Source organism: Nelumbo nucifera, chromosome 4, assembly GCF_055504915.1.
Source record: "Nelumbo nucifera cultivar China Antique chromosome 4, China Antique-T2T, whole genome shotgun sequence".
NCBI lineage: Eukaryota > Viridiplantae > Streptophyta > Magnoliopsida > Proteales > Nelumbonaceae > Nelumbo > Nelumbo nucifera.
In genome coordinates, this window is record NC_142652.1 from 39,293,647 (window position 1) to 39,314,518 (window position 20,872).

A 20,872-nucleotide genomic window follows, 5' to 3' on the forward strand; every position below is an offset into this window, starting at 1 on the left:
TTCAGGCCAATTTACTGTGTAAATGTGCAACCATGGAACATTTTTGGCCCCAACCAAAGCAATTTACAGGGGCAAAATCAAAAGCACCTCAATCTTCTGTCTGTCAAATTAGCACCATTTGATTGGTTCTTACTTCTGAGCTCACAAGGTTAAAACAACTTTTATAATTACTAAACTTATTCTAATCAAGGTTGAGACAACCAAGGACACCCTCAGATCAAGGGTTGCAGATTGGAGACTTGGAGTCTCAGAAGTTGTTTTAACCTTGAACTGGGTGTTAGTCTAGAACAAAAACAAGAAAAAAAGAAATAGATTGATTGAAGGGGGGGGGGGGGGGGGGGGTTAAGGGGAATGTGTACGAAATAAACAGTTATGGTGGTCACCTGTTTTTGACCTAAATGCATTGGTACACAGTTGCATATATTTAACAGGCCTGAATAAAGAATGTCACAATCGCCTGAGTTTCAGGAGAGGAGACAGACATTCTTCCCCTTTGTACTAACATACAGTAAGTTCTTGAACCATGGAAGTAAGAAGGATCACAAAGAATCTTGGAGTTTACGGTGTTGAATTTTCCTTGTTAATTTAAAGAATTAACAATATGGCCAAACCCACCGGGCGGCCATGCGATCGACGGTTAAAGGACATATATTCCAGTGTATGTGAAAGGCTTCCAGTGCTTGATCCAAAACAAGAAATCATCCTTGGATCAATTTAACAGTCTGATAGATAGGAGCCTGAGCAGAACATGAATTCATTTAGTTAATTGGTTGGTTTTGATCAACTTTGGTCCCTTAACCTAATTACACATAAATCACGAAATCTGAAGTTTTGTTTTTGATGGGTTTCTTACTAATGTGGAGGGGTGACAATGCAGGTTTGAAAGAGTAGAAACTCATTGGATTAGACATGTATCTAGTTTTTGTGTCCTTATCAACTTCAAACATTAAGTACAAATGTACAATAATCACTCTGCTGCACTCTTCCCCTATAAACAACAGCCCATGCAATTCCTTACTTAACCCATGTAATAGAAATGGTATGAAACTTCAACCTATATATCCAAATGACATATCAGAAAGAAACACATGAACCCATTTTGAATTGCCCCCTGAGCTACCATGTGGCAAATGTGATAAAGAAGGGTTTCAATTTTCAACTCTCAACTCCATTTGCTTCTTCATGCTACATTAGGGTTTTAAATTTCGGAGACTCGGGTCACTTTTCGACCCAAGATCAATGAAAACTCAAAATTTATTTTATTTTATTAATATGTTTTATAATTGATTATTTTTTTTCTGCATTCATGTTCCTTAATTTTATTGGTTAAAAACAATCAAAATTTCAGACTTTTTACCCAAGGCTTAAAGTATTGATACACCCAGATGTATCGGCAGGGCTGTTTCGAGGATTTTTAACCCACACTTTTTTTAGTTTTTTTTTTCAACTTTCATTTTTACACATTTTTATATTGTTAATCAATAAAAATATTGGTTTCCTGAAAACACCTGGTGTATCAGAAACCCAAAAATACATTACAATACACTTGATACGAGACGTATCGTATTATACTTTGAACATTGAACATAAGTGAAACCAAAATTTACAAAAATTTCACTAAAATTTTAATAAATGATTAGTATTTTGAACAAACCAACACTGAAGTGAGGATACCTTACCATAAACAGGACCCTTCAGTTTCTCTATTCAAGCCTACCATGTGATTCTCAGGTAATCCACCCTCACACTATTGAATGGGTAATTGGTTCCACCCACCTAAGATACTACTTACATCAAGAGTGATCCTAACTACCTTTAAATGTGCCATCAAAGCTCCAAAATGATTTACACTTGACATGGGATGATTAAGTTACCTTCTTGTGTAGGCAATCCCCCTAAAGAAGTGGGCCACTGAATGGTGGGCTGGGCCCCCACTTGGAAAGGGGAGGAGGTCATCTATGTGCATTACCATGAGGGCACACTCATTGCACAACTGCCCTTTTGATTTCAAGCAAAGAAACAGAAATTACTTGTGCTTTCCTTCCCCTTTTCCACTGATCTTTACTCTACTCTTCTAGTTTGCCTTTCTTGTAGAAAAAAAAATGAAAAAAGGAGAGGAAGCAAGCAAAGATTGGTAGAAAACCAGAGGACGGGTGGAGGGTCACATCCTAGCCAACGGCCAAAATGTTGCTGTGGGCCCCACCCCACCACCCTCCAATACCCAATACCTTTCATTTACTACTTCCACAGTTTCACAATTTTGTATTTCAAATTTTCAACCCAAATACAGTGTTGATGAAGGCCGGCCGGCCTCGAAGGAATGAGGACTTGCACTTCACCTTCACCAATTGGGTCCCACTTCAACCTCTTGGTTCATTCCTTACGGGTTTTGTTTTTGTTTGGATGAGATTGCCAAAATCCAGAACCTGGCCCTACATCGGACATGTGGCAAGTGATTCGGTGGTGGGTCAAAGTTGTAAACAGAGATTGGGAGAAAGAGTGATGGGCATGGGCTTCACCAATTGGGCCCCACTCCCACCTATTGGTTCATTCCTTAACAGGTTTTATCAACTTCTAAGCTGCATCACACCTCATGCTTCTTCCTCTCATCACCCCATCCATGGCCTCTCATAAGACACGTGGCAAATTATTCTATGGTGGGTCAAGTTATAGACAGGTGGCAGATTCTGGAGCTTGCAAGTTGAAAGTTGCAGCCCCCCATTCAAAAACTCAAACCCTTACAAATATCCCTAAAACCAAAAGAAATGATTCCAATTCAACCGTTATCTGGCATTGATAGTTTAATGCACCGAACCGCGTGTATGAGCACAGGCAGAGTCCGGATCACCTGCCCAGAAAACACGTTCCAACCCTCTATAGGAGTGTTTACGGGTCGGATTGGGTTGTGTACTTTGTGTTTAGTCATTTTTTTTCAATTGATTTGACTAGTCGATATATTTATTGACTAAATTATAATCGACTGACCCTTAACCAAAATCAATCCAAACATAAAGGGTCAGTTTATTAGTTTAGTCATTTATATATATTTTAAATTAAAATATCTCTATCTAAATATCTATTTATATTTAAATTTATTTATTTTTAATCTTTATGTAAAATCAAAATATATATTTAAATTGATTAAATTTTTATATAAAATTGATCTTTTTGTCAATATATATTTAAATTTATATAAAACTGAATTAAATATTGTACCTTTATATTATATTTGTATTGGTTTTATGTTTTTAGTTTTTATCATAAATAATCAATTTTTTAAATTTTAAATAAAACACAAATAAAATATATCAACATTTAACATATAGAATAGGGACTAATTAATAATTACTTAAAAATATAAGATTGATTCGATTCGATTTGACTTCGGTTTTCATATGAAAACCGAAACTAAACTGAATTATCGGTTTATTTTTCATATAAACCAAAACCGACCAATGATTTTGAATAACCAACCAACTTGGGTTGGGTTGGGCCAGTTTGATTAACTTAATCGGTTTGACATTTAATGTAAACACCCTTACAGCTCTCTCATAGTAAGATATGCGATGTTAGATCAGATTGATAGAGGGTTGGAACATGTTTTGTTGGTAGAAGATCCCAATTTCATATAAAGAGAGTATTTGATTCCGTTTACAGTGCCACATAGGTGCCAGCATTTTTTCTCTCTTACTCTTCTTCATGCATCAAAAATAAAAAAAAGTCAATTTTAGTTTTTGTACATGCCAACCATTTGTAGAATTTAGTGGTGCCTAATTATCAACGATTGTAGTTATTGCATTTCTCTATTTTAGGCCCACAAGAAGTTCATCTAATTCAAGGTGGGGCATGACAACGAATTAAAGGCTTTTGATTCAGTTGTTTCAGCGCAGGGCTGCGACACTGTCGTAGCAAATAAGGATTGCCAAAGAAAAAGCAACACTCAGATGAAGAGATCTCAACCGTCCATTTAATTATCACTAATTAAACAAAATTAACTAAATATATAAATTATTAACTATTTTCTGTTTTTTTCACTTTCTTCTTCAACGTAATAATATGTTCTTCCGACAGTGACGCTTCTACTGCTACTACTCTTCCAGCTCTTCTTCTCTGTAAACTCTCTCAAGAAAGCTTGCTCTGTTTTCCTTCGTCGATTTTTTTATAATTTCGATAGCTTTTCCGAGCAGCAATTTCGAAACAAACCTAGATATTTCCGCTAACGTGCGCATTTCCGTTTTCATCATTTTCACTCGCTCCTACCCGAAACAGGAGCGCATTTTAGCTCCCTCGTCAAACCCTAACTTTCTTTCCTTTTTCTTTTCCTGTTCAGCTTTTGTTTAAGCTCTTGACTGGCGGTTTTTTTCTGTAGTGGAGCTTGCCTCAGAATTTGGTCTACCCGTTCCGTTTTCCGGTGTCAGAAAACCCTAGAGATATTTAAAGTATTCCACTTTGTTGGTTGTTTGTTGAATTTTGAAGGTGTCTTGTCGTATGAGGTCTTTAATGGCGTTTTGTTGATGCAGAGCATCAGATCTGACGAAGCCGTTGGTGTCTCAACCGACCGAGGCATTAATGTGGCTTGCTCTCTTGGCCTTTTTGACTTAAAACTATCATGTTTCTCTCTCCTTCAATTTTTGCTGCTTCTCTATACTCTACTTTCCACCCTTGAACACCGTTTTCTTCTCTTCCTTTATTTCTATATCTCCGGGTGAGGTGGTGGTGGAGAAAATAGGGTTTCACCTTTTCTAGCTTCTTTTCTGGCTTTCTATCTTGCCTGTGGAAAGGTATTTGAAGCTTGAATCTCAAGAAAGAGGAAGCTGAGCTTGAATTCGTACGAATGCAGGTGCTTGGAAGCCCTACCAGTGTCCGTATAGACATTAGCTGTGGTTCTTTACTCAGAGAACTTCAGGTCTCTCTCTCTCTCTCTCTCTCTCTCCTTTTGCAATTAATTATCTTCTTTTTCTTCTTTTTGTTTCCAATCTCCGCTTTTCCTGGAAAATTGTTTTATTTTCATTGGCCACCTTTTGATTCTTAAAATTTTTGTAATCGAGCTTCTGTATTCATTTGATTTAAGATGGACATCTGTTCCTCTTTCCTGCTTTCCATGATCGGCTTTTCACAGGAAACAAAAGCTGTGATGTCCTCTGTTTTTTTCTGCACGCCTCCCTCTCATTTTTTTCCCGAACTTTTGAAGCAAATTTATGTATTTACTGGAAAAGAAGACAAATGGGTATGATTGAGAATTGTTTAAGAAGAGGGAAAAAAGGGAAAATAGTTGAGATTGCAGTTTGGTATTGTTCCCTTGTGCTTTCTTTCTTTCTTGTTTTTTAATGGTTTGGAGAAGAAGTTAGAAAATTAGGAGTGATCTATTAACTAGAAAATAAAGGTATTTTTGAGTCGTCCTCTTTTCTTCATCTAGTGGATTTTTATTACATTTCTCGGATCTGAAACTTAATTTTGTAACTTTTACTCTCTTTCTCTCTCTCTGTCTCTCTCTCAAGCACACACGTACAGTTTGGTTCAGTTATTCTAATTTCGGTCTTCTCTGAGAACAGCACATATGGGATGAAATTGGTGAGAGTGAAGCTGACAAAGAACGAATGTTGTTGGAGATTGAGAGGGAGTGCTTACAAGTGTACCGGAGGAAGGTTGACGAGGCAAGTAACACCAAGGCGCGCCTTCATCAGTCTGTTGCTGCCAAGGAAGCTGAACTTGCCACGCTTATGGCTGCACTTGGGGAGCTTAATCTTCATTCTCAAGTACTTGTCATGTTTCATGAACCCTGCCAATTCTCTATGCTCTTTTCTCCGTTTTATTACCATGTTGCATTCATGAATTAATTGTGTGTTTCCCTACTGTTGCTTTCTTTCTTCCTTTTGTTTGCCATCCAAATTTTCTTCTATTCAGAATATCTATTTATTAGTTTTTACTGTTGAGTCATCTGGGCGTGCATTTTGTTAATCGACTCTCTCTGGTTTAATAATTAATAGTGCTGCAATGTTCTTTTTATCGTTCAGTATATTTATTCTAGAAGAAGTTTTTTCATCCCAAGTGTCCAGGATATTAGGATAGCTAGTGACATCTAGTAGGAACTGTAATGAAGAATTATCAAAATTATGATAAACCCATCTTCCTAGAGTATAAGTTCAATTTGCAACTGCAGTATTCCAAAAATGCCCACAATTAGAAGTTTATAAATTAATCAATAGGACTTTTGAGTTCCTACAAAAGAAGAATGTTTAGTGGATCCGAAAGAATTTATCTCAGCAAAACACTCTGCCAGGACTTGAGAAGTAGAAGTAACAAATTAATGTCAGTGTTATTAGAAACATGGGAACGATCCTTACTAAATGATGCAATGGGAGGATGTATTAATGCTTAATGAGATGTTGAATTCACTTGTTTTGGTAGAGGTCCTGAGGTACGTGCCTCCCTAACTATTTGGAGAGTAGGATATCAGTATATTCTGCCTATACTCTGCAAATAAAGTAAAAGACATATATCCATCAAAGGAAGACAAAAATAAAAGGTATAGATAAGAGAATATGCAGGTGTATTGCAGAGAAAAAGAAAGAAATGAGGGAGCAGAGCCTTTATTGTGGCTATAATCAGGAAGATCGAAAAAGAGTGATTATAAAAGATTTAAAAAGAAGAACAAAAGAAGGGGATTAACCCATTTATGGCTCTTTAATTTCAAAATTGTTTTTTTCCCCGATATGATGCTCTTTTCAGCATTTTACCTTACACAATATGGTATATTTAGCTGCATTACACCTAAAATTTATTAAACCTACCATATAGACACATCAAAGTGAGGCACAGGCAGTATTGCAGGGACACCTTAGTTTAGGTAGGGATTCCAAAGTTGTCACATGCCCATGACTCAACTAATGACAGACTTGGCAGATCCCTTGTCAGACTCAGCTTCCATATGAATCTAATGGATTTACAATCATACCCATGATGTTGACACATTTAACTGCTGAATGAGAGAGGGAGGGAACTGCAGCTGCAGAGTACAAAAATGGTTACAACCCTTACATTGCCCATGGGCTTTCTTTTGCACTAGTAGCAAGTGTTGTGGGCTGAAAGTTGGGCCTTGCATGCCAATTAGAAACACAATAAACAGAAAATATATATGGGCCCAAACAAGTAAATGTTATTCTTTCCATCTATTAGTCAAAATTTATAATTACCAATATGCACATAAAATGTGTTCATAAATCCTTATTTTTCAGCTTTGCTGATTCAAACACCTTGACAAATATATTCTGATAGAAAAACACCTTGACAAGTTGTGGTTGCTCTTTCCTTTTCAACGTCCATGCAAAATTAGGCACAAGTCAATCACAAAAGAAGACCTTGTTGCCTAGGCTTCGGCAAAGTTCCCACCTTTATTGTGCTATATTAATGAATTCCTTTGATCTTGTTATTGATAGAAAAAAGGTATAAGAAAATCTATAACTATTGAGTAAAAGCATAGAACTAGTTTGAGACAGTTTTGGTAATGTCATACTAATTTTTTTGTGCAATTGGTGGCATATGGCCAAGATGTTATATCATTGCCTGTGTATTGAATCATTGTGCTGCATGCCTCTTATTTTTTTGGTTTGTGATTCTAGCCACTCAAGGTGCAAGGTGTTCCAATTTAATGTTATTTAACCATGGTAGTAGAGTTACAATGTTGATTGAAAGAGTTTGGTGGGAGGGGTTAATATGTCCCATTGTTCTGTGACGTCATTGGCTACTGCTTCGACTGCAAATATTCTATTCTACCTCATACTATTTCATTTGATTTGTCAAAGAATTTTTTGGTAGTTTCTGTCTCTTTACGTTGATGTTAAGAGTAGTTACTGAAACCGCAAAACCTCATAAAAAGTAATAAACAAATTTTATGGGAATTGTTTGTAATGTTTCATCATCAATCAGGGGAAAAATTTGTAGTGTTTCATTATCTTGAAGCTGGAAGCTGGAGGTCATTGGTATCAACTGAAGTGTTGTAGTATTTTCCGAAAAGTTTAGACAGAAGTATGTTGTGCATATAAGTATCTTGCAACCATAAATAGTGTAGTACTTTAGTGTATCAGTAATGACATTAAAGCTTTTGTGATTTGCTGAGACCATTCACCTTAGCAACCTGTAAAAAGGATGGAACAGCCCTACGATGTTAAAAAATGACACTTTTGTGGTTTGGCTGTCTATTCTTTGGGCCTCTTCTCAGTCCTTTTTGCTCATTTTTAATTATAATGTAGAAAAGCCTTTCTTTACTTTCATTGTCACAGATAAAGACGCGTTTCTATCGTATTACATCTTCTTTAATGTCCCACACAAATATCTCTTTTGCAAATTGAGCTGAACTCTGATGTTCAAAATGCTTGTCTAGGTCATTCCATGTGTTATAACATGAACTACAAAATCTCTTGGGAGTTCATTAATTTGTGAATATTGCAGATACAGATAGATAAGAAGTCGTCATCTTTGAAAGAGCAACTTGCATCAATTACACCATTGGTAGAAGATCTAAGAATGAAGAAAGAGGAACGCATGAAACAATTTGCAGATATAAAAGCACAGATTGAGAAGATCACTGGAGAGATTTCAGGGTACACTCATCTAAATGGTGTTGTTACCAGAACCTTAAATGCAGAAGAACAAGACTTATCACTAAGAAAACTTACAGAATATCAGACACATCTCCACAACCTGCAAAAAGAGAAGGTCAGTAATTTTATCATTGAAATGACTAATTTAGACCAGTGAAAGAGTGAATGATTGCAACTATCATTATGCCATTGGACTAGAAATTCATATGATATTAAAATTCATTATTAATGACCAGAGATAAGCACGAGACACAAGCAACTCAAGAATCTATAATAATTCCATACATGTAAGTTTACTTTCTCACAAAAGGTAGCACTTAGATTGCCCCAAAATAGTAGGAAATACAAGGGGTAAGCAAGGTTCAAAGTATCACAATGTATCAGTGCGTATCATACAATACGTACCAGTTTTCAGGGTCACTGATACTCTAAATACTAAGAATTGGGTGATTTCAACCCTTTTAAATGTTAGTAGGTGATGTGATATATCCACCAACATATTACTGTACCAAAGAAAATTGGAAAAAAAAAGTTATGCTAGAATGAAAGTCTCAATACATGAATTTTACATATCAAGAGTATCAATACTTTGAACTATGGGTTAAGCCCAAAGAAAAATAGTGTAATTAGTATAAAAATTAGATTTATTTTACCAGTTTGTTTAGCATATCAATTTCATACATGAAGAACAACCACCAATGTTCTTACCTCTGAAGCCTCCAAGTTCCAATAAAAAAATGTGCTAGTTCTCAATCAATCACTTAAGTATTGAAATATGTTATGCCATTGAATTCTTGCATGGCATAAAAGAAAATGGCATATTATATTTGAAGAACTTAAATATTTTGGAACACTTGCTTGTTTTTTTTTCTCTATTGACTGGTTCTGTGGTTAAAGTTGTGTTTTTGATCCTTCACTATATTCTTCTCTTCTTGCAGTCTGGCCGCCTTCATAAAGTTCTGGAATATGTAAATGAGGTTCATTCTTTATGTGGTGTGCTTGGAGTGGATTTTGAGAAGACAGTGAGTGAAGTACATCCAAGCTTGCATGATACAGGTTATGAACAATCCACCAACATCAGCAACAGTACATTGGAAGGTCTAGATAAGGCCATACTTAAGTTAAAAGCAGAAAGAAAATCTCGCATCCAAAAGGTAATACCAAACTCAGTAGTTATGCATCCTTTTGCTCTCAGCTAGGAAGTAAATGTCTGTTTTGAAATGTAGTTGAAAGATATTGTGGCATCGCTGTTTGAGCTATGGAATTTGATGGACTCACCTCAAGAAGAGAGGAATCTGTTTAGAAAAGTTACTTTCATCCTTGAATCACCAGAACCAGAGATAGCGGAATCGGGTTTGCTCTCACTAGAGATTATTGATAAGGTCTGTTCTACTGCGGTCCACTTTATGTTAAATATTTAAAGAGCTGCTCTCAAGTTTTTCTTTTCTTAATCTCTTTTCAGGCAGCATCAGAGGTTGAGAGACTGACTAAGCTGAAAGCCAGCAGAATGAAAGAACTAGTCATGAAAAAAAGGTCAGAGTTGGAGGAAATATGCAGAAAAGCACATATTGAGCCTGACACGAGCACGGCAGCAGAAAAAGCTAATGCATTGATTGACTCTGGTATGCAATCCAATTCACTTGCTGCAAGTTAAATCTAATTATTAAGGTGTGGTTCTGAATGATACACTTGTGCAGGTCTTGTGGATCCTTCTGAACTTCTGGCGAACATTGAAGTTCAGATAACAAAGGCAAAAGATGAGGCTATGAGCCGGAAAGAAATTATGGATAGAATAGACAGATGGCTAGCTGCCTGTGAAGAGGAAAATTGGCTTGAAGATTATAATCAAGTAAGCTGGAGAATTAGCTGTAATGATATCATAATATTGATTAAAAAATGTTAATGTTTAAATGCATGGAACTGATATTAGGAATTCGAGTAACTTATGTGTCTCACTCTCAGTCCTAACGCATCTCTGGATTTTGCAAGCCAAATGCTACTCATACAAGTCAGAGTTGTCTTAGGAAATCCTTTGGGGTTCTGTTCTAAGTGCTTTTGCTGGATTTTAGGATGAGAACCGTTATACTGCTGGCAGAGGTGTCCACATAAACCTAAAACGTGCGGAAAAAGCTAGAGTGTCTGTAACCAAGATTCCAGCTATGGTTGAAAATTTGATAAATAGAACATTGGCATGGGAAGACAGCAAAAAGATGCTATTTCTTTATGATGGGGTGAGTGGCTCTACTCACAGTTTTGGGTATTAGTTGTTAAACGGTATTGCCAAGCAAATTGCTGATTTTCAATAAATTGCAGGTTCGGTTAATATCAATTTTGGAAGACTATAAATTAACCAGGCGACTAAAAGAAGAAGAAAAGAAGCGATACAGGGTATAACTTGATTCCATAATTACCCTTGGAAAATTTCAGACTTCTTTCCTTGTAAATAGTAGATAAATTTTTCCACCCTCTCATTTCACAGGATCAGAAGAAGTTGCAAGATCTTCTACTTACTGAGAAAGAAGCCATGTATGGCTCTAAACCAAGCCCAAAAAGAAGCAACAGCTTTAAGAAGCCAAATGGGTATCGGGCAAATGGGAATGGATCAATGACACCCACACCTCGGCGACTCTCACTTGGGAGTGCAACTCCTGAGCTGCTTACACCTCGGTCCTACTCAGGGCGTCAAAATGGATATTTCAAAGAAACAAGAAGACTGTCAACTGCACCACTGAATTTTGTAGCCATATCTAAAGAGGATACAATGTCATACGCATCTGTTTGTGGTTCTGATCTGGGGTCTCCTCATGGTTAAACCTTGAACCTAAATTGGTATGGATTTCCTTCTAGTGATTTTCCTCTTTAGTGCATGTTTCTTGTACTTTTGTACTATCGTGGTTTGTGAGGTTTTTAACTAGTATCATCACTTCATCGAACTTAACTGTAAATATAACCCGGATATGCATTATTGTAGAAACTGATTGGTTGGGTAGAGTTTCAATTCACGGTACTGCTTGCTTTTGCAGGAATGAGCTACTCTATACAGGTTGTTCTGCACTGGATTGAAGCAGCGGAATCCTTGTGAATAAAAAGGATTGTTGTACATTAGTTTGATTGTGATTTGTCAGATGTACCAGGTTGCCGGTAGTTGACATTCAAGGACCCAAACGTGGGGGTGTTACCAGCTTTGATGAGCAAAACACAATAGCTTGTAGTTTGGAATTGCTGGTTGACTCTGAAGTCTGTTATAGTACTAACATTTGTATCCTGTGGGTTTTGTTTGTTTTTCACTTTGTACATGTATATATATATATGTATTCGACTCTAGGTGACCATTGAAGTAGGGCATTTGTAATACAACCTCCCATAGAGGGATATCTGCCAAATGGAATTTGTACTATTTCGTCATTGCTTCTGGGTCTCCATACAACTGCCATGTATATGCTCCCATGCAGCTGGGTTTCTGGAGTTGTAGGAGCTTGGGCATCTGCAAGATCTTGGTTGGATCATCTGCTTATTGACCCTGTAAAAGGAACATCAATGGGATTCCTTCCGGCTGACATCGGAGTCTCACCCCAATCGCCATTACATGTGTAGGCAGGATTACATGCTACTCACTCATGACAGTCATAGATAAGCAAATCATCCAGCTGACATGTCTTGAATTCTTCACTCTTCAGTATCTCTGAGAGATGTCAAGCACATGAATCTTAAGCTGGTTCATGAGGTACAAGATCCATGGTCATCAAAACATGTGATGACTATCTTTCTGGCCCGTCAGCCATTTTTGTGTTGTTTACGGGATCTCGATGGTTTCTGCTGGTGATTCCTGTAGGCTGTGTAGCGTACTAAATCGGCCTCTTTGCTTTACTTTTCATGAGTTGGACCTGTGGGTATTTTTCATTCTAACCATGTTAAAAGTAAGGGAGTGTTGCAACCGTTTCGCAGCAGATTGAACTCATTTTGGTTTAGGTTGGTCATTGCTTGTGTGGGCTAGATCAAATCGTTGTGATTTTTCCTTGGAGATTCAGATTGTGTGGCGTTTTCTTGCACTCTGATAGGGAAACTAATTAGGGTGCTTGCCTGTGTTGGTTCTAGAAATCTGGACTGTCTTGTTTGTTATTCACTATTGCGGCATAATTTGCAGCAGCTAGACATGATGCCGATTCTTTTGAAATGCATTGATTGCACATTTGCACTGAATCACTGATGGGCCAATGGCTACTTATTGCTTCGTAGTTCGTGGCATAACTTGGTTTCTCATTTTTCTCTCCGGCCGTCTAGCCCCTCCATCCTGAGGGGGGGAGCTTGCCAATATCTACGATTCTACGGCCCAAGGTTCAAAATATTACAATGCATCAATCAGTTTGTATCTTATGATATGGTTGGGTTTTTGAATCCACTGAAACATCAAATATTAAGATTTAGGAGAAAGGCCATTTTCACTTGTTAATGCCCTTTTTAGGCCATCTCTGGTTCAAATCTTAAAACCTGAAAGTAATTCCAAATCATGAATATCACCCCTTTGTATTCTGTGTATTGCACGTATCAAGATTTTGAACCATTCTCCATGCCAAGGTTAAAGTATAAAAAAAAAGAGGCCATTACCCAATGTTCTCCCATCTATTTGGAGTGGTTTTCGAAGGGTAGACTGGATAATCTTGAAGGTCCAAGTTCCACAAATAAACTAACGAAACTCATTTTTAGGCTCAGTTTCAAAGGAGTACGAATACAAATTTGTATAGTGCAAAATCTTGTATTTTGTATATATTTGTATTTGTACTCTTTTCAAACTGAGCCTTAGGCTGTGTTTGGTTGCAATGCAATTTTATTTGGACCAGTACAAATGCATGGGAGTGCAAATGAAAAGAATGCAAACTTTGGCTTAATTTTATTTTGGGTTTTACTGTATTCTGTTTCAAGTCTTATTTTACTTCATTTTTACTGCAATCAAACAAAAAAAAGGTAAATTTTAAAATAAAAATATATAATTTGCACCAAAATCATTTGCACTACCATGGTTTTGCATCAGTGCAAATAAATTCGCATTGCAACCAAACACAATTTTAGGTCCAAATTGATGCATACAAATTTGAACTACCGTACCGTCCAAAGCGGAATACCAATCGTTGCTCACCCCAAGTAGATATAGATCACATTTGTTGCATAGCCAAATTGGAATACAACTGTCGCTGAATGCAAATGGTAGAACCACAAACAAAGCGTATGTTTGGCATCGTTGTCGTTGCTCCAGAAAATAGCACCACATCAGCGCCACGTCGGAAAAAACGGTGCTCCAAGAAACGGGTGTTTGTTTGGAAGCGTTTTTCCATAAAAAACAGTGCTCCAAGCCACGCCTTGGAAATCGGGAAGGCATGGCTTGGAGCAACGCTGAATTTGGCGTTTCCTGGAGCTATAGTTCGTTGCTGCCAACAGGGATGTAAGGTGGCAGTGATGTGGCACTAGATAATGGGTACCAGTGCTGAAAACATTTCCTGGAGTATTGGTACCAAACAAAAAAAGTTGTTGCTCCAGGAAATGTCCTACCTGGCAGTAACGATTCCAAACAAAAAAAAAAAAGATACCCACACATCAGCAACACCGTTTTTTGAGAAAACTGTGCTGCATCTGTAGCATCAATGCCAAACATATACAAAGGTTGTCAAGCAATGAATGAAAATGGTTTCCACACCACCTATAAAACTTCCATCGTCCAAGAGATCCGGTCCTTGTTAAAAATCCCATAATCCACTATTACCAATCTGTTGTTGGATCACAAACTGTATCAAAGAAAAAACTCTTTGAACATACATATGCATCATCAATGTAGAGGGAGTTTCTCACTTCCACAAACTCCTCAAAAACTTTTCCAATAGACACCAAGGGCAATGAAAAAAAAAGATTACATACAACTAGGGATGGCAACTTTCCCCATCCCTGACGAGAGCCCGACTTCCCCGACCTAATGGGGTTGGGGATGGGGATTGTTTTGGCGGAGCGGGGACTAGGACAGGGATTAATAGGAATCCCTGATCAGGATTGGGGTCAGGAATGGGGATTGAGGTCCCCGCCCCGACCCTGATTATATATATATATATATATTAAATATATATTATTATATTATTTATATCATATATATCAAAATATATTTAAAACATTATTTATAATTTATAATTTATATTTATTTAAGTAAATTTAGTTAAAAAAAAATACTATTATCTAAAAAAATTTCGGGGATTTGGGTCTGGAGGACAAATTTTATCCCCAGCGGGGATCTGGGATGGGAATGGGGATTAATGTCAGAATTGGGGGCGGGAACAGGGAATATGATCCCCACCCCAAACCCGCCCCGTTGTCATTCCTACATACGATGATGTAAGAGTGAAACTTACATTCAAAAATTTGAGAGGGAAAATTACACACAGTGGTGCAAGAGGGGAAAAAGTCATGGCAACCGCCCATATGATCAAAGTATCATATATATACTAAAAGCAAAATAGGTACAATCAAAGCACCCATTTTACTTTAAATGGAATCTCAACATGCAAAGGATGAGTGTGTGACATATTCTATTGTTTTAATGGGGATTAATGTCAGAATTGGGGGCGGGAACAGGGAATATGATCCCCACCCCAAACCCGCCCCGTTGTCATTCCTACATACGATGATGTAAGAGTGAAACTTACATTCAAAAATTTGAGAGGGAAAATTACACACAGCGGTGCAAGAGGGGAAAAAGTCATGGCAACCGCCCATATGATCAAAGTATCATATATATACTAAAAGCAAAATAGGTACAATCAAAGCACCCATTTTACTTTAAATGGAATCTGAACATGCAAAGGATGAGTGTGTGACATATTCTATTGTTTTAGCACCAGTAGGGCATGTGGATGTTCATGAGCATTTGGTAATTACAGAAGTGCCATTGAAAGCAATAATTGCCTCTTTTTTAGTTGTGCATATGACATTGAATTTCATCTAATTATAAGAGTTCATTATTTGTCACCTTGAATTTTTTATTAATTATAAGAGTGCCATTGGAAAGCAATCATTGCCCCTTTTAGTTGTGTATATGACATTGAGTTTTCATGTAATCACAAGAGTGCCATAAAAAATAATGATTAATATTTTTTAGTATGTATAACCTTGATTTTTTACTTAACCCCTTCTCTCTCTCTAGGACTATCAATGGGTCGGGTTGGACCCAACGGGCCTGAACCAATTGGATTGGTTAAGATTATATATAATACTTTTAATGGGTTTATTATAATTGGGTCATACTCTATTGTCCTGAAAACTGATAAGTTCAATTCTAGGTCTAAAATTATAGACCTTATTGGGTTTAGTTCGGTTCCGGGTCCTTAGTAATTATTGTCGAGTTGGTTTTGGTTCTACCTGGACCCAACCTGTGATAGCCCTCTCTCTCTCTCCACTCCCACTATTACACTATTTCTCATTTTTCATTTATCTTTATTTTCAAATTTTCATTTAGCTTCAACTATTCTCTCCATGAACTTTTAATATTATTTACAAGATAATAAAATTTTTAATATATTTTTCAATTAATCAATTAATTAAGTATTCTAATTATATTTCATTTATGCAAGCCCCGAGTTGGGATTGAAATATTGGAAACAAACCTAACTTGGAAACTTGTGGGCCTAATGTGCACTCAAGCTCGGGGCCAGGCTTGAACAAAATACCTAGGCCCAAGCCTTGAATTTTTGAGTTAGGTCAGGCTTAGGTTGGTTAGGCCCAAGCTGACTTGGAAATTTGTGAGCCTAATGTGAGCTCGAGATGGACTAAAATATTGGGCCAAAGCTTGAGCTAAAAATTTGTAGGGCCAGGCCCAAACCAAGTTTAAACACAAAACTTGGGACCAAGCCTAGAATTTTTGGGCCAAGTTGGGTCTTTTTATCTACATCTCTTTAACATCTCAATCTAATGGAACAAAAGTAAGCTAATATTTTAAAACATTATCTCTCCTCTCACTCTCTTTTTCTCTCCAAGAATTCGACCACTCCCTCTCATCCCTTCCCCCAACCCCTTTAAGAGTATATACACTTGGTAAAATGTCTTAGTGCATATCATATGTTAAGTTACTTAATTTCGCTTAAATGTATTTTTTAAGACTTTATTAATTACTTCAAAATTATTAATTGTAATTGTAAAATTAATTGTTTTAAAATTTGAGCAATTAATGTAATTTAAGTATTTAATTAGATGAATAAAATTATTAATTAATTAATTTACCATATTTAATCAACTAATTAAATTATACTAAATTAATTTGCTTCATTTACCCAACTAGCTAACTTTAAATCTGCCTAGATGAATAAAATTGCCTATTTAATGTGTACTTGTATTCTTATCTACCTTGCAATGCAATGGAACCCCACTAGTTATATAAAAAATGCATTTTCAAGAGAGATGATATGCATATGAAACATATGAATATAGTAGAAAACACACATGCATGCATGAATATATCAAAGAAATTCCCATAAATCCAAAAATTTTATCAATAACACCAAGCTCAAATGACTAATGACTATAACAAGCATGACCTGCGTAGGGAAGTATTAACAAGTTAAAAGTTTAATCATTGTTACAAAAGAATAGAGATTGCCATACAAATTTTCTAAGTATCATCAGCTACAAATCTAGGAAAATACATGGCTCCTACCCCATCGGAGGACATGCATGCTACCAAAGGCATTTTATATAACAAATTTAAGACTTAGGGGTTTAGGGATTTAGGCTTTAGGGTTTAAGGGTTTAGTAATTTAGGCTTCAGGGTTTAAATTTGAAAATCTAAAAATCAAGAGGTGTGCCAAGTATTACCCATATGTTCAAACTGATTATGAAATAGGCATCAAAAGTAATTCGCATATGCATTGACCATTTACAAACCCAAAAACTTGGAAAGTATTGCATTCCCTTAAATCTTGTTATATAGGTTTAGTGAGCAATAATCTTCGTTCCACTCTGAAGCTCTTGATAGTTCTAGATAGCCTTTTTTGTGGACATAGAGTTCACTTAAACAAGTTGCTGAAAGGTTTTCTATTTTGAAGAGTGAGGAAAATCATTGAATGGGAGAGTTTTGGCCATTCAATGAAAACTCTACAAAACAAGTGTAAGAAAGCTCTGTATGGTAGAGTTTTGGCCAACAAGAAATTGAATGCCCATGGGGTGATACAGCAAGTGTGTAACTTTTGTCCAGACTCCAAATATGAAGTCAAATGGATAGAGAATGAAAGTCTATGCATGGATTGTCTTCAAGAAGGATAAAGACCAAAAAATGTTCCTAGAGCAAGAACCGTGGATTGTGAATGAGTATTCATTACTGTTATAGAGATGGACACCCACGATTCCTTTAGATAGTTTGATGTTTGATGAGCTCTACATCACGATAAGAATACTAAAGGTTCCAGTTGACAAGAGATTCTAGGAGTGGGGGGAAAATATGGTGGCACTAGCGGGGGAAGCAATCAAAGAGGAAAAGTCAGAGGAGGATGACGATGATGAAATGGAAGAAGAGGAGTTGTAGTGGGACTGTTTTTTCAGGATCAGGGTTAAGCTAAAAGTGAGCAAACCCCTGGCAGTTGGTAGCTTTGATGTGAACAAGAATGGAGATAAGGTGTGGTATAGCTTTCAATACGAAAGAATCCCAACGTTCTGCTTCTGATGTGGCCTTATCGGCCATGAGGAAGTGAACTGCAAGAGGGTGTCAAACTCCCAAGTGATGGAAGACCTATCAAACCTAATGAATGCTCAAAGTTTTGATTTAGAAGGAGGGTGCCTATATTATGGACCAGGGTTGAGAGTAGTTCTTAAGAAAGATGAATTCAAATTTATAAATATATAGATGGTTGAACCTGACCCAGGTAAGAAGATGAGTGGGAACCGGTCCTAGTCAAGATCGAGTGGGGTGAGAAAAGAACAACATCTAGAATTAACCACTGGGAAGGAAGCTTATAAAAACATGGAACTAGTAGAGGACAGGGTAGTTGGAAGTGGATCTCCTCTACATGTTGTTGAGCAGACAGCTCTTCCAAGAGTGGTAGAGTCATGTAGATGGATGCTCTTCCAGGACGTGCCAAGTTTTAATGTTGGAATTAGAAGTCTCTTCCTGGATGAGGTAGAGGGAGACGACAACATGGGCCAAGAGGTGATAGTAGCATGTGGAGGGAGCTTGAGGATGGAAGTCATGATGATGGGGTCAAATTAGATTGGGATTTTTTTATTTCAAAATCAAACGGAGTGGACTAGGGCTGTTGAGGAGAGAAGAGGAATGGAAGTCAGTAAAAAAGATCCAAACCAAGTGGTCATGTATGAAAAAAGACTTTTGAAAGGCAAAGAACCTATGGTAGAGACAAACCAAGTGGATGATGTGTATTTTCATAGAACACAAAGAAAGAGGAAGAATGAAGGAGTGGTCATTTCAGACTAAGAAGAATTGGGGAGGGACTATCCAGAGCAAGAAAATAGTAGGGTTAAAAAGGCTAGACTAAATCCGAATGGAGGAGTCAATTGGGTCGGGTCAGAACATGCCTAGTCAATAGGGGAAAACTCGGTTGGAGATGATGATTTTGACATTGATGAACTATTGATAGAGAATGAGGAAGCTATAGAAGGTGCGGCTGGTATGGAGATTGAAGGGACAAATGTTGTGTGTTTGAACAGTCCAACAGAACACAGATTAGATGAGGTAATCCATAATGCTTTTATGTATAATTTTCTTTCTTCTTTGTTATTTGAAAGTACCTTATTAATTAAGCTTGTTGCTAGACTCGAATGTTTAACAACACAAATTGAGGAAGAACTTTGGCTTTGGAGAAAAATGAAAAGAAGATATCCTTTTTTGTTAAAAGAGAAAAAAAAAGAAAAACATGATGAAGTAGTATTAAAAAGGAAGGGCTAGTCTTGGTCCTCCCTATCTTCCTTGAAAAAGAACTTGCAGGATAAAGAAAACCCAAGGGGAAAAGGAAATTTTGAAATAGAAGAATTTATAAAGAATAATTCTTTTAATCATTATGTGCCGTTTTACTTAAAGGGTTGTTGCCTTTGCAAAAATATCAATAAATGAGTTTAGGGTCCTTGTCCTGGAACAAGCCCTAGGTGGGAAATGAAGCTCTTAAGCTAGAATTGTTAGTGATTGGGTTTATCCCTGACAATTCGAGCCTTGAAGGACACCTAAAGTAAGGTTGGGGCTGATTGTGTGTTCCTTATGAAAACAAAAAATACCCTCATAAATTGTAGAAATAAATTAAAACTTTTTAAACATTGGAATTGTTGGAGAGTGGATGTAAGGGGAATGAATGGTGGTTTGGCTCTGTTTTGGAAAGAAGAAACTGAGGCAAAAGTTCTCTATGCCGATGGGAACTTTATTCATGTTTATTTTGTCGATGGAAAAAGGCAAAGAGTGGTTTTAAAGTTTTATTTATGGCAAACTATAGTGGGCCAATAAAAGGGTGTTCAAGCAAAAATGGAAAGCTTTAGCTAGAATGGTTCAGGGACCTTGGGTTTGTTTAGAGATCTGAACATAATACTTCAAAGTTCTGAAAAGAAATGAATAGTAGAATTTATAGTGACTCAAAGTTACAAAAGTACAGAGATTTGTTGGCTCCAAGAAATTCCAAGTGCTGGTTCACTATACACATTAACAAACAAAAGGGAGAGGAGTGGTGTAATTCGAGCAAAATTGGATAGAGCAGTTTGTAATAAATAGTGGTTGGACTGTTTTGTTAATGTTGAGCTAAGGGTCCTGTTCTCACTAGGATCAAACCACCTTTTGATTGTCTTGGACACTAAATCTAGAAGGAAAAGTAAAAGGAGGCCATTTCGTTTTAAAGAAACGTGGACTAACTATGAAGACTTTTCTAATCTATTAGAGAAGTCTTGGACTCAAGTGCAGGATAGATCTAATAAGTAAAGTTGGGGAAAAAGTGTAGGAAGCTTAGGAAATCCCTAAAGAAGTGGAATAAGGAAGCCTTTGGTAATGTTCAAAAGAGGATCTTGAAGCTTAAGGATATTCTTTGTAAGAAATGATGTGGCTACAAAAATCAAGAGTGAATTGGCTCCAACATGGGGATAGAAATACCAAATATTTCCACTTAGTTTCCAAGGGAAGGAGAGCTAGAAATAAAATTGTGTGGCTTAAAAATTTCAATGGGGAATGGGTAAATTCTAAAGAGGAAATAGTTGTTTATTTGGAAGAACAGTTTAAGAGCATTTATCAAACCTCATACCCAAGGATTTAGGATGATATG

General features: G+C 36.8%; 1 protein-coding gene across 3 annotated transcripts; it reads left to right on the top strand.

Annotated features, from left to right (window-relative positions):
- The first annotated feature begins 4,033 nt into the window (after positions 1–4,033).
- Positions 4,034–12,005, top strand: ATMAP65-6 (Microtubule associated protein (MAP65/ASE1) family protein). Of its 3 annotated transcripts, none has more exons than XM_010272821.3 (11): positions 4,034–4,906; positions 5,553–5,756; positions 8,449–8,715; positions 9,539–9,754; positions 9,827–9,982; positions 10,063–10,222; positions 10,298–10,449; positions 10,670–10,831; positions 10,914–10,988; positions 11,080–11,429; positions 11,624–12,005. In XM_010272821.3, exons 1-10 carry the CDS (start codon positions 4,835–4,837, stop codon positions 11,410–11,412), a joined length of 1,797 nt encoding a protein of 598 aa, XP_010271123.1. In that variant the 5' UTR covers positions 4,034–4,834; the 3' UTR covers positions 11,413–11,429; positions 11,624–12,005. The 3 variants fall into 3 exon arrangements, with proteins under 3 accessions (XP_010271123.1, XP_088759509.1, XP_010271124.1); XM_088903383.1 differs by having other exon boundaries at positions 4,085–4,906; positions 8,455–8,715; XM_010272822.3 differs by lacking the exon at positions 4,034–4,906 and adding an exon at positions 5,360–5,383.
- The last annotated feature ends 8,867 nt before the right edge of the window (positions 12,006–20,872 follow it).